This window comes from Pleuronectes platessa, chromosome 7 (genome assembly GCF_947347685.1).
Source record: "Pleuronectes platessa chromosome 7, fPlePla1.1, whole genome shotgun sequence".
NCBI lineage: Eukaryota > Metazoa > Chordata > Actinopteri > Pleuronectiformes > Pleuronectidae > Pleuronectes > Pleuronectes platessa.
The window spans coordinates 17,027,444-17,042,703 of record NC_070632.1 but is presented as its reverse complement, the minus strand read 5'-3'; the positions used below and the strand labels follow the sequence as shown (position 1 = coordinate 17,042,703).

The following is a 15,260-nucleotide window of genomic DNA, read 5'->3' as shown; positions in this document are numbered from 1 at the left end:
ATGTCCGGATGTCAATGGGGAGCTCATTCCACCATTTAGGAGCCAGGACAGCAAACAGTGGTGATTTTGTTGAGTGTTTAGCTCGCAGTGAGGGAGAAACGCGTAGATTAGCCGAAGCAGAGCCGAGTGAACGAGCTGGGGTGTAAGGTTTGACCATGTTTTGGATGTAGACTGGACCTGATCCATTCACAGCATGGTACGCAAGTACTAGTGTTTTGAACCGGATGCGGACAACCACTGGTAGCCAGTGAAGGGAGCGGAGGAGCAGAGTAGTGTGAGTGAATTAAGGTTGGTTAATAACCAGTCGAGCTGCTGCATTCTGGATGAGCTGCAAAGGTCGGATGGCAGTAGCAGGTAGACCTGCCAGGAGGGAGTTACAGCAAACGATTGCTGATCGTACAAAAGTATGATCCCTGCATTCTAAAGTAGGCTTTTTCTGTCACTATTGCGAAAATTATTGACCTTGAAACCTCAAAACAATGGCATTGAATAGCCTGATACACAGTAATGTATGTTAAGTGTCAAGTGATCAAAACCACAGAGGAATTAATAGTCACTGTCGAAATGGCAGGTGTACAGGGCAGGAGAAGCAGCTTTTAAATGAATTAAGTGTGGAATCAAACTACAGAGGGAGTCTCGTCCTTCTTCTGAGCTGCGAGACAGGCTGTTGTTGGTAATGCATAACATGTACCTCTCCTCACATTAAAGGAGATGAATTGACTAAACTTAATAAATGTCAGTGTCTTGAAGCTATTCAGTTTATGTTTTATTCAAATGACTTACAGTGCTTCTGTTGAATTATTTCCATCATATAAAATGGCATAAAAAAGTAACTACCTAATTTTCTTGATGAATTAAAAAAATATATTAAATTTTTTTTTTTTTGCTGAATAACCATTCCCTGCATTTCAAACATTGAATTTCCGGAGCTCAGTAAGGCTCAGGACATGAAAGAGAATAAGTAAGTATGTTAGCACCAGGTGCACCTGCCCTCATCTTAGCCGTCCTCATGGGCTGACACATCAAACTGCACATTTTATCAGAGCATCAACCTGGACTTTTGAACAGCTTGAAATTCGTGAACAGTAAACGACATGGTACTCACTTTATGCTGGTCAGCAATTGTACAGTACATATGGATATTCAACAAGGGTTTGGGTTAGTTTTATTATCATAATACAAGTGTGGCTTCTAGGGGTTGCTGTCAATAGTGCTATTATGTCATTAGATCACACAGCCGTCAATTTCTTTATTCAAAAAACATTCATTCCAATATAGTAGAAAATAGACATTTTAACTGAAATGGCCCGTTGGAATTTCATATTCCCACTCTAAGTGCATCAAACCAAGTGCTTCCCATTGGTTATCTAGATTGATGCGGCTCACCATTCTAATTTGTCCGACCACAGTTTCAAAATGAACCACAAATGTTTTAATACTGCTCATAATAAGATATGAGATCTTGACAAGTCTCGCTCAAGAAAACTTGCATTATGGTCCATAACCTCCATTTTACTGTCCACGCAGATATTCAGACATCAAAGCAATGCAGTTCTTCTTTGTTTAGGAACGTTCACTCTTCAGTCTGTGTACCTGTCATTCAGGAATCTGTAGTGCATGAGTGATCTTCGTGCTTGTGCACGTGCACCCCTGTTGGCACCATGTATTGAATTAATTCAGTGGGAAATGCTGATACCATTTGAAGTAGTTTCATCATAGACATCAATTTATTTTACTGTCTGTGGGTGCTTTTATAGCTGAGTGTCCGACCCTCATGCCCAAATAAAAGGAAACATGGCCAACACAACCCTTAACCATGCCCTATAGGCCCAAACAACTGGTTAATATTCCAATTGGATCATCAGGAGCAACACATTGGTTGTAATGTTTGGAGCAGATGACTGACAGCAAAGGTCTAAATTTATCCAAACATGAAGTTTTATATCAAATCAATATAAATTTAGCCCGGCCTGCAAGTTGGCACAGCCAGGGTTCCCCGCATGTGTAGCAGGCAGACAGTATTTTCCTCATAAACATAATGACCAACAAAGACACTGTATAAAATAAAAAAGCACTTCCCTGCATACAGTGATTACACATCTGAGTACTGTTCTGCTAACTTTCCACGAAAGTGAGACCTGAGAAGTACAACAGCAAATCGACAAGACTACCAATAGTTTGGTATACTTTTCAATACGTTTATCTATTTGCATTTCTGGTTCATGAATTAGACTTGAATTTATTTCAACAACTTTTAAAAACAGTTTAGCCTTGTTCAAATTCGATTTTTTTCCAAAAGTGACAGACAACATTAGCCTCTAAATGACTCCCTGCAACATAATCACATCTGTACCTAGTTGAGAGTGCTTACTGTCCTGAAACATCTGGACATGTCTCCCTTTTGCAAAACCAGACATCTGCTCTGCCTGTTCACAGACATTATTGTATGAACATGTATATGTGCACACAGAAGCACACACGCTGGCTCTAGCTGCCCGCCGGTATTCAAGGCTGACAGCAGCTCCAACCATGCTCCTCCATTCACAGATAATAATAACACTTTACACAGTGGTTCAATTTACAACTCCACTCTGACAGCCCTTTTCAGCATCTCTTCGACTGTCCACTCTCATTCTCACGTAGACGACATTTACATCATTGCTGTCCTTGTTTCCTCTCTATAATTTAAGAGAAACATTCATGTAAAACTGTTATTTTGTTGCTTTCATTTTTTTACAGACTTTGTCATTTCCACTCAGAGGAGTAGTACATTAGATAATCACATGATGGTTCAACAGATCAACGACAGATCCACATTTTTCATTATGTATAAATCAACTGATGTAACTGAGTTTAATTTGAGGATAGAGATTTGATCCTTAAAATATAAAACAGTGCAGTCACAGATAACAGACAGCAACTGTTGATCGGCTCATAAATATGAATTCAGTCCTCAGTTTGAAAGCAATCCTAGAATCTGGCTAATTCTTTACAGAACGCAATGATGTCCTGGGAGCTGGAAAGGAAGGCAGGATAATGGGCCTCAGATTATGGCCAACTAGGTGAAAAAGTACTGACATTAGTCAAAGCCTGATGTTCTTCCATGGCCCTTGGGTATCAATGTTTGTGTAGAAAAGGGAGTAGCACAGTGGTGTGGAGGGGGCTGTAGAGAACAGAGGGAAAGATTGATTTCTAATTAACAAGCTGGTCGCAGTAATGAAAGACTAGATGGTCTCTACTGCTAGTGGATCAATGGGGAACATTTCCCTTGACATCTAGTCTTAATCACACCAGCTCAGCTTGGTAAGAATGCACTCATTGGTGTAATTAATAGCGCATCCATCACCACTCTCTCATCCCATCTTTCCTCTGTCTTAACCTCTACCTCAGACCTTTGCTTTCACTGGAAGGCTGGGATCATTAAGTGACTGCATCTCTCCCTTTCCTATGCTGTCATTATATAATGTCTGCATGTAAACAAATGTGTTTGGTCATCGACAAAGACGTTGAACTGTTTATATTCAGACAAAGTGATCAGTGCTAATTTGGCTGTATTGGTATTGGGCATGTTTTCATCAAGATCCAGAGAGAGATCTTTGAAATCAACAGAAATGCCTTATTTTCAATACAAAAGAAAGTAAAAGAAAAAACCTTGGATCCGCCCCTTTTTACAGATCCAAACAAAAATGCAATGGGTTCCCTGACTCATAAACGTCCCTTTCTTCCAACTTTTGTGGTAATCTGTTGAGTCGAGTTGTGTAATCCTGCTAACAGACAGACAAACAATTGCAGACGAAAACATAACCTCCTTGGCAGAAGTAATAAACAAGATTTCCATCTCCAGAGGGGGCTATGGTCAATGTCGAGGTGTCTCATTTCTGAGCACCAGGTGACAAACACATTCTCTGCTTCATGTTTTTGTTATTTATTTTTGCCCAATAGTTTGACTGAGAACAGAGATCAATCTTTGAGGGAAGAACGTTTTTCCTATCATTGGACAGAGTCAGTGACAATGGAGTGTATTGAGGCAGGAAGGTGAAGTCTCTTGCTGTTGTCTCACAGACCCAGAAGATAAGGTAAAATCAAACACCTAATCTGCTGGGGTGTAAAATACTCTGGTCTACTGGGTATTCCTTATAGTTTATCTAATATTTCACTAAATAAGTTGATGCACCATTTCAAAAGGGACAACTATTTATGCTTGCACTTCATAAATCCTGCTGAATTTGATAAACCCCAAAAGCAGGAACAAATTGATATATGTATGTAATCTTTCTTGTCGTCTATTGGGAGAATCTCTGTGAATGTTCTAACCCTGAGTCAGAGCTCACTGATGACACATGGACCTGTGGGGGCTAGAGGTATGAGGTTATATATGTGGGATTTCACAACAGAGCATCAGGGGCCCTGTAAACACCAACCCCCTCAACCATGCTGTCACTTTCGGCAGAAATATGTGTGAGTTTGTGTGTGTGCGTGGACGTGTAATCTGCCTCTGCCAGCCTGCTGTGTCTCTGAACAGAGAGGGTCTGGTTGTTTGAAAGAGGCCGGGGCTGAATGGGGGGTAGGGCTGGAGCTAATCCGCCTGTGCCACGCGCTGTGTGCCCAGCACCCAGCCAGTTGCACCAGGCCGCCTCCTCTGTAGTGGGTCCACTGGAGCGCTACAAGGCCCTCTGAATGCTATCAGCACAGACGACACACTGGGCCCCGAGCAGGGATTACAGCTCTCTCAATGAAGTCGCCAGTAGGAGGATCCAGAGCAAGAGGAGGAGAAGAAGGTGGAGGAGGTACACAATCCTCCAACAGGAGCTCCATTCTCTAGAAGGAAGAGGCCATCGGCAAAGCTGACACGCCAATCAACAGCGGCTGGGAAACCACCCCATGAGAACAACACGTCCAGCAGGAAGGATGGGAGGCAGGGAAAAAAAGGTTTTAAAAGGATCCATCACTTTTCAAAATCCGGCTTAGAGCCACTTGGTACTCCTTAAGGACAATGAACACTGGCTCATTGTTATGAGGTTGATTGGGTTGGGAACATTAGCATGAGTTTGCATAGACATGTCACACGAAGATCTGCTGATGGAGATTTCTGACAAGTTAAAAACATTGATTCAAACTGCTTGTTAAATAAAAGTAAAGAGGCCGATGCAAAGGAGAGGGGGGAGGCTATAATTTGGCAAAGAAAAAATATTTAAACAGACTCTGGATGGGTGTGTCCCTTGTGTTTTCTGTTAGAAGACTAACAAAGTGTCTCACCCTTAGGACTTATAACGTACATCTGTGAGCTGTTGTACTTCCCTAAATGGTTTACCACACTGATTTATTCACGTGGACTGAAATACAGCATTGCTCATCGTGCTTATTCTTCATCAACAACAGATAATAGAGTAACAACAAGAACACAACCAATTGTTTTTTGCTTTAGGTACAGAAAAAATAAAAGAAAATAGGTCTTGGTGGTTAACATGTTGCTAAAGTTGTGCCTGGAGTTCAGTCTGTCCTATCTACAACTTAACCCTCAAGACACTTGAAAAGACAAACATGGAAAAAACAGCAAGCAGTAGGGCAAATGAGAGTCTAGCATCTGCCTCCACCCCCCCCCCCCCCCCCCCCCCGCTTGTATTACCAACAACGGGCACTCCAAATCAGGCAAAACCACCAACACTTAAGCACACACTCAAACATCCTGAAAATGCTCGTACCCACTCGTCTACCCACTCATGAAAGTTACCAAAAACACTGCTCACATTTGCCTGTTAAGAGCATTCTTGTTTTGGCTAGAAAATGAACCCCTTGAGGAAATTGAAAATAAAAAATGTAAAAGCTCTTTGCCACATGCCCAGATCAGGCTGGCACAGGCACACACTGATGCCTGGCATGGGTCCACTCACGGCCTTCAATTTTAGCTTTTTCTACCACACCTGGTCCCATGCTGCCATCAGTGTGGCACCAGCCTGGCAAAAGCTGACAATGTCACTGTTATCTGAGGTGATTTGCTGTGCTCTGATGCAGGGAATCAATTTTCTGTAAATGTAGCATCCGGCCCATCTCAACTATCCTATCTTCAAATCCTCCTGAGTTGCTGGAACTCAGATTCTTTGAGGAAATATCAAAAGAATCAACAACAAATATATCTGTCGCCACCCATTTGGTATACCATCATTACATTGTCATATTAGGCTATAGTAGCAAATGTGTGTTCCTGTGAACTTGACAGAGGCATTTAACACCTGAAAGGCGGAAAATACCAACCTACGTTCATGTTATCATGTCATATCCTGTTGTAACATTGACACGAATGATCGTAATAGCCTGCTGATCAGGACATTTGTGTTTAGCCAGCGGAACATCTGACCTGTCTCTATGTCATGATGGATCACCCACTAAGAGCTGAGTGCTGTGTGCATGGCCAAGCGTGCACGTGTGACAAAGGGAAGATTCCCGATGAATATCCATTCTCATTTCTCGCCCATCTGCTCCCTTGTATAAAGGAAACTGGCATATCTCAGTGAATACAATGCTCTTTAAATGGTTCATCATTCAATGTCCACAAAGACAGAACATCCAAACACACCCAGCAAGCCCTTGCAAACAGTAATACACTTGACACACTTCCCTCTACTCAGTGAAGTGACCTATTCAGACAAAGCAGCAGGAGGCAGAGAGGCTGAAGAGCTGGGAAGCTAATGAATGCAAAGATTTGGACCATTTGAGAGTGCTGGTGCTGTCCGCATGTTGCTTTTCCCTGGCTCACAAGAGAGCCCTATTAAACCATTAGCCCCTATCCCCTCTACTCTTTCCTCACTCGTACTTTCAGTGTCCCTGCTCCCCTAAACGGGGTTGTCTGCATAATAACTAGGCCAGTCTTTTGATGGTTCACTGACCAATGCTTGCTGCAGCGTAATAAATACTCAGAGGTTTACTGCTTCTTTTTAAAGTAAATGTAAGTTGAAAAGAGACGTAAGGAGCACTAGGCTGTTGGACAGGACGAGTAGAGACACCAGCAAAATCGAATCACTCTGCAAGAACAGAGCTCCTAGCATGGCAGCACTGACAAGAAGTGGTCAGAGGTCAGGAAGCAGACCTTTATTGGTCCCCTCAGAGGTTAAGTGGTGCAGAAGGTGATGATAACATCCAACAGGCTGCATAATACCCACAGCAGATTGATGCCATCTTGGCATTCAAACTTAAGTCAAAGACAGCTGCGGGCACCTTTTGTAAAGACCTAGGGATGTGCCCTGTGTTTCCATGATGTCCCGCTGAGGCTTCACTGACATGACCCGTTGTATTGAAAGATAACATCTGCTTTTCTACAGCTTTACTGGGGCCTTGAGTCGATGACCTTCACCTCAACATAACTGACTTGTTGTTCTACAGGCATCAGTCAATGGCAAACTCTGTATAAAAACTCCCAGAACCACGAAAAGTAATCAATTTTGCAGACAGATAAAGGGCTTTTCCCACAGGAAGCACATTGAGCTGTTTCTGGTGGCTGGCAGGAGAGCTGCTGTAGCAATGTGCAATGTCTAATCTGATAGGTTATCATGGGAAGAGCTGATGGCATTTTGTGGGAATGAATTTATCTCAGAGTTCCCATCAAAAATGTAATTTAGTGGTCCAAATCCAAATCTCCTTGAACCGGCTAAAAAAGTCTAATTTGTCATCAATAATTTCCCTGTTCCAGGGACCGCAGTAGAGACCACTGACATATGACCAATGGGCATTTAAGCCTGTACTGTCAAATAGTTCTCTAAGCAGCCCTCTTGTTTTAGCCTCTGTCACTTCTCCTGTTTTCTATTGTGGCAGTTTGGTAGAGACACACTGCTGAATACTATTAAATATATTTGGTTTTTCAATCGTGGACAATTTGTTTGGACAATGAATATGGTGCGAGGGAGAGCTGCTACCAATTTGACCTGCCGGCCTCAGCAGGGACTTGTATGAATGGCTCATTCAGTGCTTTAAACTGAAATGCATTAAAACTCATCTGCAAATACAAATTCTGTCAATACAAGCAACAAAAATAACAGACTAATTGACTCCAGACAAAACAGCATGTTCTATCCAAACATGTGCTCTGCATGAAAACCACTGGCATGATAAACACAACTGTAGCTTTCATCGAAAGTGCACAAGCATCATTACAAAGTGGGGTGAACTCGACAGAAAGAAATGGTATAAATTCCTTGACACACAAGGAAACTTAATCAATCTCACTGGCCCCATTTCTGCTCATGCACCTCAATTTCAAGCTATTCTCCAATGACTTGTAGAGGACACCGCACTGCCGCTCCATTCCCCCACCAATCTTTTCCATTGTGCTTTCTAATCTGACGGTTTAACTGGGTAGAATGATGTCCCCCTATACACTTGCATCTGAATCCAACATGCTTCATGTCTTCTGAGTCTAAAACAACCCGTTTGGAACCTCTTCTTGTTGCACCTCTTCTGTGTCACCATCCATTCTTGAACACTGTTGTTCATCTGTGAAAATCAACTAGCAATGTTTCCAAAGCAGGAGAGCAAGAAACAACAGGAATGAAAAACAACGCTCTTTGATTTACTGTTTACAAACAGGGCGCTGGAGTTTTTTACTCTGGTGTTGCTTCCTATAAACATGTGGTTGCTGTATGGAGAACCTATCGCATTCCTACAACAGTGTTAAAAGAAGAAATAAAAAAGGGAAACAAGTACTGTTTCCTGAGTTTAGCAAAAGTAGTTCAAATGAGTCACATTTTTTTTTTTTAGAGGACAGACCTCAAATCCCAGAGTGACCTTGCTTCATTGCTCTTCTCTTTCTGTCCTCTGAAAGATAAGGCTGTATGTGGGCAGTGTGTCAGTCACTTGCTTTCCATTCGTCTGGTACAAGGATTGACCCCAGAGCCTTAACGCAAGTAGGCACAACTCCAGAAATCTTTTCACTTCTCCTCCTTCTGTTTCCCAGCAGTTCCGACTATCTCTTCAGTATTTCTGTTTTCCTATGGTCCACTGTGACCCTGCCAATACATCCACCCTCTCAAACCTTTCAAACAGAGTAACACAACCTCTCTCGGTCATTTAATTCTGATAGGCTAACACAGCAATCACATCAACAAAAAACACACAGGGCACAGATACGCTGCCCACACACGGTCATATCACGCAAAAGCAACAGCGAAGTAAGAGGCAGTGAGGTCGGGTCAAAACCCCAATTACTGCAGGACAAACTGGCCACGCAGTATCTTCCTCGTGCTCAGCAACCAATGCTGAGGTGGTTGTTCGAGACACTTGTGTCCTGTCTCTTTTATAAGGGGTCATCAGTCTCTCATTTTTCTAACTTTCCCTTCCTCCACAAACAACCTCTCTCCTTCGCGCTCTTTCATTCCGCTTTCTTTTCAGCCCTTCGACCACACGGCCAGCATCTCTAATATCTTCCGCCCACCATTTCCACACGCAGGTCTTTCGGTGGTTTGATCACACGTTGCTTTCTAGTAGATTAAACCAAATGTAATCCTAAACTAAAACCCTGGGAACACATAAAAAGCAATGAGGGGAAAAAAACAACAATTTAATAAATGAAGCATGCGGAAATACAAATGTTCATTCACTGAAATGAATGAAACATTTTGCAATACTCTCTTCGCCCTTTTTTTATATCACCACCAGATGTACTGTTTTCCCTCTCTCTATCTTTGCCTCTTATTGTTTTCAAAGTAGGCGAATACATGAAACAGCCCACAAACCACCCAATTTCTGTCACAATGAGCGAGGCAGTGCCCGCGGTACGGACATGTTTACATGGATGTAACCATTAAAGTTTGAGGGATGGGAGCGAGGTGGAGGAGACGCAGGAAACTGGGATTACTACTGCGTGCACAGCTACGCATAAACAGTTTCACAGCCACGTTACACTCGCTCACTTGACATTCATCCTTACATCCCCAAGCAAACTTTGTCAAAACCCTACAAATTTAACAATGAGCTGCTATCATCATGTGCCAAAACAGCGGAAGGAGAAAAAAAGTGAGCAGCTTGGAACATTGTCTTTTTTTTTTTTTTTGTGCAAGCCCCGCTGCTGGTATCTTATCATCTCAATCCTCTCATCGTCATTTAAATCTCCCCCTACTCCATCCGATCCCAGCCGTGGCCCTATTTAAATCTCTCCCTCCTCCCAGTCCACCACATTTCTAATGCTAATTATTTAAACCTCTCCCTACGCTCTATCCCTCCCATCCACCAGTTAGTTATTCAAATCTCTCTTCACCCGCTCTCCCTACAAGCCCGGCCCCAGTTAAAAGGTACTTGGCTGAAGGGTTGATCCGGGCTGTTGTTTTCAGACAGAGGATAATACTGCTTCTTCCAGACTCCTCTCTCCTCCTGCTCTGTTATCCTGGCCTCCTCATATCATTTTTCTCTATATATACAATTACAGTGCAGCACGTATCCTTTTTGCAAGGGGATTATTTGCAATGAAGACTGGAGGCAGTTGTTAACAGCACAGGAACAGTGTAATACAGTACATCCACTGTTTATCTTTTCAAATTAGGTAGAAAATAACAAAGATGGGATTAAGAAAATAGAGGAAATGTTCAATAAATATGTGTATTTAGCAAGATAGATAAGATCAGCAATATAAATAAAATGTTTATACATCAAACTCTTGGAGAACAGGACAGTTGCATGGGAATGTGACATTAGTCGCTCTGTGGTGGCCTGAGTGGGTCACTGTCCCCAGTGTTAAGTGGCCAGTGAGTGACTGAGCAATGTGGAGACAGTTTGGGAGGTCAGAGGAGATATATTTTCCAAGACCAGGTGCCAGCGCATCAGTGTGGGAAAGGAGGCAATTATCCCTGTCTCCTCTATTTAAATTTGTAATCATCAGTCACAGAATCTCTTTGTGGTGTTCTCTGTTTGTCCGTTCGCACACTCAGTTTTCGCACTCTCAGTCCCATTCAGTTAGAGGGATCTCGTTCTTAGTCCTGTGGAGAAGCCACCTACACATGGAGCACCAGGATCACAGCTCAGAGAAACACCAAAGCTGCTCGCAGCACTGAATAGGAGTCCCACTCAGCATCACTACACTGATTACAGTTACATAAATACTGCTTTTCAACAACAGCCGCCCCGCACAAACTGCACAGTCCCACCGCAGCACGTGTGAACCAAACAGGAGAAAATGCAGTGCATGTGTAATTCTTGATTTGATGGTTTGATATATTCATTTTGATGCATATTATGCATAATAACACATTTAGAACAAAAAATGTTGAATTCATCAAGGAGAGTGAATTTATTTCATAAAAGGAAAGTTATAAAAAAATATATAAGTTTTATTTTTACAACCACTGAAATAAAAAATGTCATGATTCAATAACAAATAAAATAATTGCTAAAAACAATAAATCCCATTCTTCTTAGCATGCAGCAAAAAAAAAAAGTGGACATATAGGGGGTGTGCTCACCTTGGTACTCTTGTCCAGGGGTGTAGGCAGTTGGGCTGCCCGCAATTTGGAGGGTGAGCAGCACCTCTTCCCCACCTTCTGCCACCCCGGTTCCCTCCAGCTCCCCGTGGTGGGTGCACAGGAAGAAGAACGGGTTGAAACGTGGGTAGAAGCTCGCAGGGGGTGCCCCGAAATCCATGCTGCTGCTCCCCAAGACTAGGGCCAGCAGAGCACAGCCTAAGGCACCCCCGAGAGAGGCCCGCGCCGTGGCCATCTCCCCTCACCAAGCGAGGGGCTGAGGAGGTGGATGTGGGTGAGGAGAGTGATGAGTGAGGGCAAGGACGGCACAGGTAGAGTTCCCAAAGGACAGCTCTTGGAGTCCCCAGATGAGTCAAAAGTCCAAAAGTGTTTGCGTGCGTGAGAGTGTGTGTGAAATTTAAGGGTGTAAGTGTGTGGGCTTGTCTGTGAGGAAAACTGTAAGCTCTCTGTTGTTCTGCTTCCTCTCCCTGTCCTACCTTCACTCAAGGGGAGTTCAGAGCTTCGGCTGTGCTGTCCTGCTCCGGCGCTTAAATACCTCACCCCTCCCTCTGTTTCCGTCTCTCCTCCCACCCTCCCTCCTTCCCTTCTCTCTGTCTGTCTTTCGCTCTAACACCAGCTCCACGCATGCTGTACGCGCTCTACGAGACGGCCTCCCCTCCTCTCTCTCTCATCCAGCTCTTCTCTCCTCCCTCCTCTCTCTCTGCCAGTCTATCACTCTGCTTTATTCCTAAATCTCTTCCTCCACCTCTCTCTTTTCTCTCCTTCTCTTTACCTCTCACTAAATGACTGTGTTACTCCACTGTGCACTCTTGTATCCCTCTCCTGAGACCTTGGCTGTCTTATCTCAATGCATCTATTAGTTTCTTCATCCCTAACCAGCCCTCTGACAGATCCTTTTCACTCTCCTCTCTCTCCTTTGTCTTTTTTTTGCCCATCCACCAGACTGTCTCCTCCTCTCCCACCCACTATCACACCTCCTCTCTCCCTCCCTCTTCACCTCCCTCTTCTTCCCCTCCTTCTCTGCTGCTCTCTCCCTCAGACCCCCTCCCCTCTTTCAATCTCCCTCTTTTTCCAAATCCAGACCTCTCAGTTGCTCCTCTTGTCTTCAGCGGTACTAAGATTTGTTTTTCTTCTCGTCTACTGTTGCTTTTTTTCATGGGTTTTCCATCAGAATCTCCTTTTCCACAAGATTCTCCAACTTTTTCCCCTTGTCAGAGCGCCACCTCTCCGCTCTAGATTAACCCACCACTGCACTGCACACACCAGTTGTAACACTACTGTTTCTCCCTCACCAGTTCCTGCTCACTAAATGATGGATCAGTATTTGCCTAGGAATCTGTACACACTCCCCCGTCTCACTATCTCATTTTTCATCCAGGAAAACATGAAAAAAAAACTCAGACTTTTCATTCATATACTACCTCCATGTCTGACTTTCCCTGCTCATCCAATTCTTCCTCTGCGATTAGAGGATACACTTATACCCCCTCGATTATTCCCTCTGCAGACCTTGTGGAAACAAATATATTAATTTTCCAAGTGCACCACAAATCCACACTAAAAACTACACAATATCTTCCAGGGTACAAAGCTAAAAGAGAAAAGTCACATTAAATAAATCATCGGAGTGAAGAGGAGAATCAACAGAACTTGCTGTTAAAGCCACTGAGCATCTCTTCTGGTCTCTTTAGCAGCCTGCTGGGTCTGTGTGGTTAAGTGCCCATTACAGCCATAAACAGTCACAAGCCAGCGAGCGACACACACACACACACACACACACACACACACACACACACACACACACACACACACACACACACACACACACACACACACACACACACACACACACACACACACACACACACACACACACACACACACACACACACACACACACACACACACACACACAATCAGCTGCATCATGTTCTAGCAGCCTGCCTGACCCACAGCAGGAGCACACAGCCAGGCCAGCACGTCCAGATGCTTCCACAGACTAAACCACACACACACACTAGCAGATGCACACAGCAGCAAAATGCACGTGGGCTTTTATTTACAAATCAACACATATAAAATGCATATAGTATTTCTTGCATGTCTTCACATGCAGACACACAAGAAGATTTAAAAGATTTATATTTGGCTCAAGTGGTGCAGTTCCCCTGCAAGGACAGCTGCTGTTCCCAGTCCAGCTGCAGTCAGCATGTTTATCCACACAGAGGTGCAGGCATCCAAGAGGTTTGGACAAAGAATATTGTGCAACTTTAAAATTTATGTCTGAAGAAGCCTCGGTGCTTTTTGTTTACAAACTTACAACCTGCTCAAATTCTTGCAATGAGATCACACCAGTCATTGCTATATTATTGCATGAGTACTCAATAATCATTACTGTATTGCCAGAGAATTTGGATGATATTGTTTTCACTTTTTTGTTAACACAGTGTGTGTGTGTGTATGTGTGTGTATGTGTGTGTGTGTGTGTGTGTGTGTGTTCCAAATTCCAGACTAAGTTCCTGTCAACTAGAGAGGACTTAAGACTCAGTCATATTTGACATTGATTAGTTTGTACGTGGGCGGGCGTCTAACGTTTAAATGTTGTCAATTTGGTGGGCAGCAGTCATTCAGTTTAAAATGAGAAATCATTGAACAGATTCATTATGTGAATTCCCTTGCAACTAAAACATTATTATTGTATAACAACCATCAGTATCAACTTCAGGTGCAACGCATCAAAGGAACGTATCGTCGACAGTCAAACAATACATAATTGGATCCAATTGGTCCCAAAGTAAGATCAATCTAAAAAAGTATTTTCACACTGTCAACAAACCAAACCTGGTTCAGTTTGATCTACACAGAGAGTACCTCTTTTTTTCAGAAGAAATTTTGATCGGTGGTTTCTGGACCATAGTCCGAGGCACTTTTCACGCCTGGGATTTTGGTTCAGACTAAACTGAAAGTCCGGTAACAAAGAAAGTGACTTAAGTTTCAATGAAATTAATTCATGTCTAGTATGTAATGTGTCTAAAGGTGACGAATGATAATGGGTTTGAAAGTGTGTGTGTCCGTGTGCACGTGCGTGCGTGCGTGCGTGCACGTGTGTGTCTGTCTGTAATCTGACAGATTTTGTCACCATAACACATTTTTGTTGAAATAAGAGGAATGTTTCACAGACTATTCTCCTACCTCGAAACAAAAATGCAAAAACGACTGCTCAGTGCTCTCCTCGTTATCTTTATATTTTCCGTCGCAATCCATTCTTCACAGAGATCAAATGTTATAGTTCTTGGTTTTTCTTTTTCACGCCCTCATGGGCACCAAATACAGCAACAGCTTTCACCCAGAATCACACAGGTCTAAGTCCTCACAGTTGCTGAAAAGAGAAAGCAATTTTCCTCCTCATATAAAAGTCTCAGTAATACTGTGACCAGACCCCTGCTGCTTCTGGGTCAACAACACATCAGAGGGAAAATAAAGTGATGTGAAATGCATGGCAGCAGCTTCACAAGAAACACGTGTAGTGTTAGGTGTTTGTTTTAATACGACAGTTTGAGACATGTCAACATGTAGACAACAGCACTGTGAGAGCAGAAATTGAAAAAGAAAGTACAGTAAGAAACTCTGTCCACTCCACTTAAGTCAGTAACTTTTTAGAAACAGTGTGTCCTCCCTGGTGGTTCTACGAGGTCAGTTCTGTGCGCCAGCCTGCTGAGAGTGGAGAGTGAGGTCAGGGGTTATCTAAGTCCTCCTCTGCTGTTCCTCTCCACCCGTGCAAAGCCACCTTCCAGCCCCTCA

The 15,260-nt window shown here is 43.2% G+C and overlaps 1 protein-coding gene across 1 annotated transcript in view; it reads right to left on the bottom strand.

The window, feature by feature from the left end:
• Positions 1–11,950, bottom strand: part of reln (reelin) — a 97,472-nt gene extending 85,522 nt beyond the window's left edge. Inside the window, exon 1 of the mRNA XM_053427803.1 lies at positions 11,442–11,950. Within this exon, the coding sequence (XP_053283778.1) occupies positions 11,442–11,694 (253 nt within the window). The 5' untranslated portion in view covers positions 11,695–11,950. The remainder of the gene's footprint in view (positions 1–11,441) is intronic.
• Between the last annotated feature and the right edge of the window lie 3,310 nt (positions 11,951–15,260).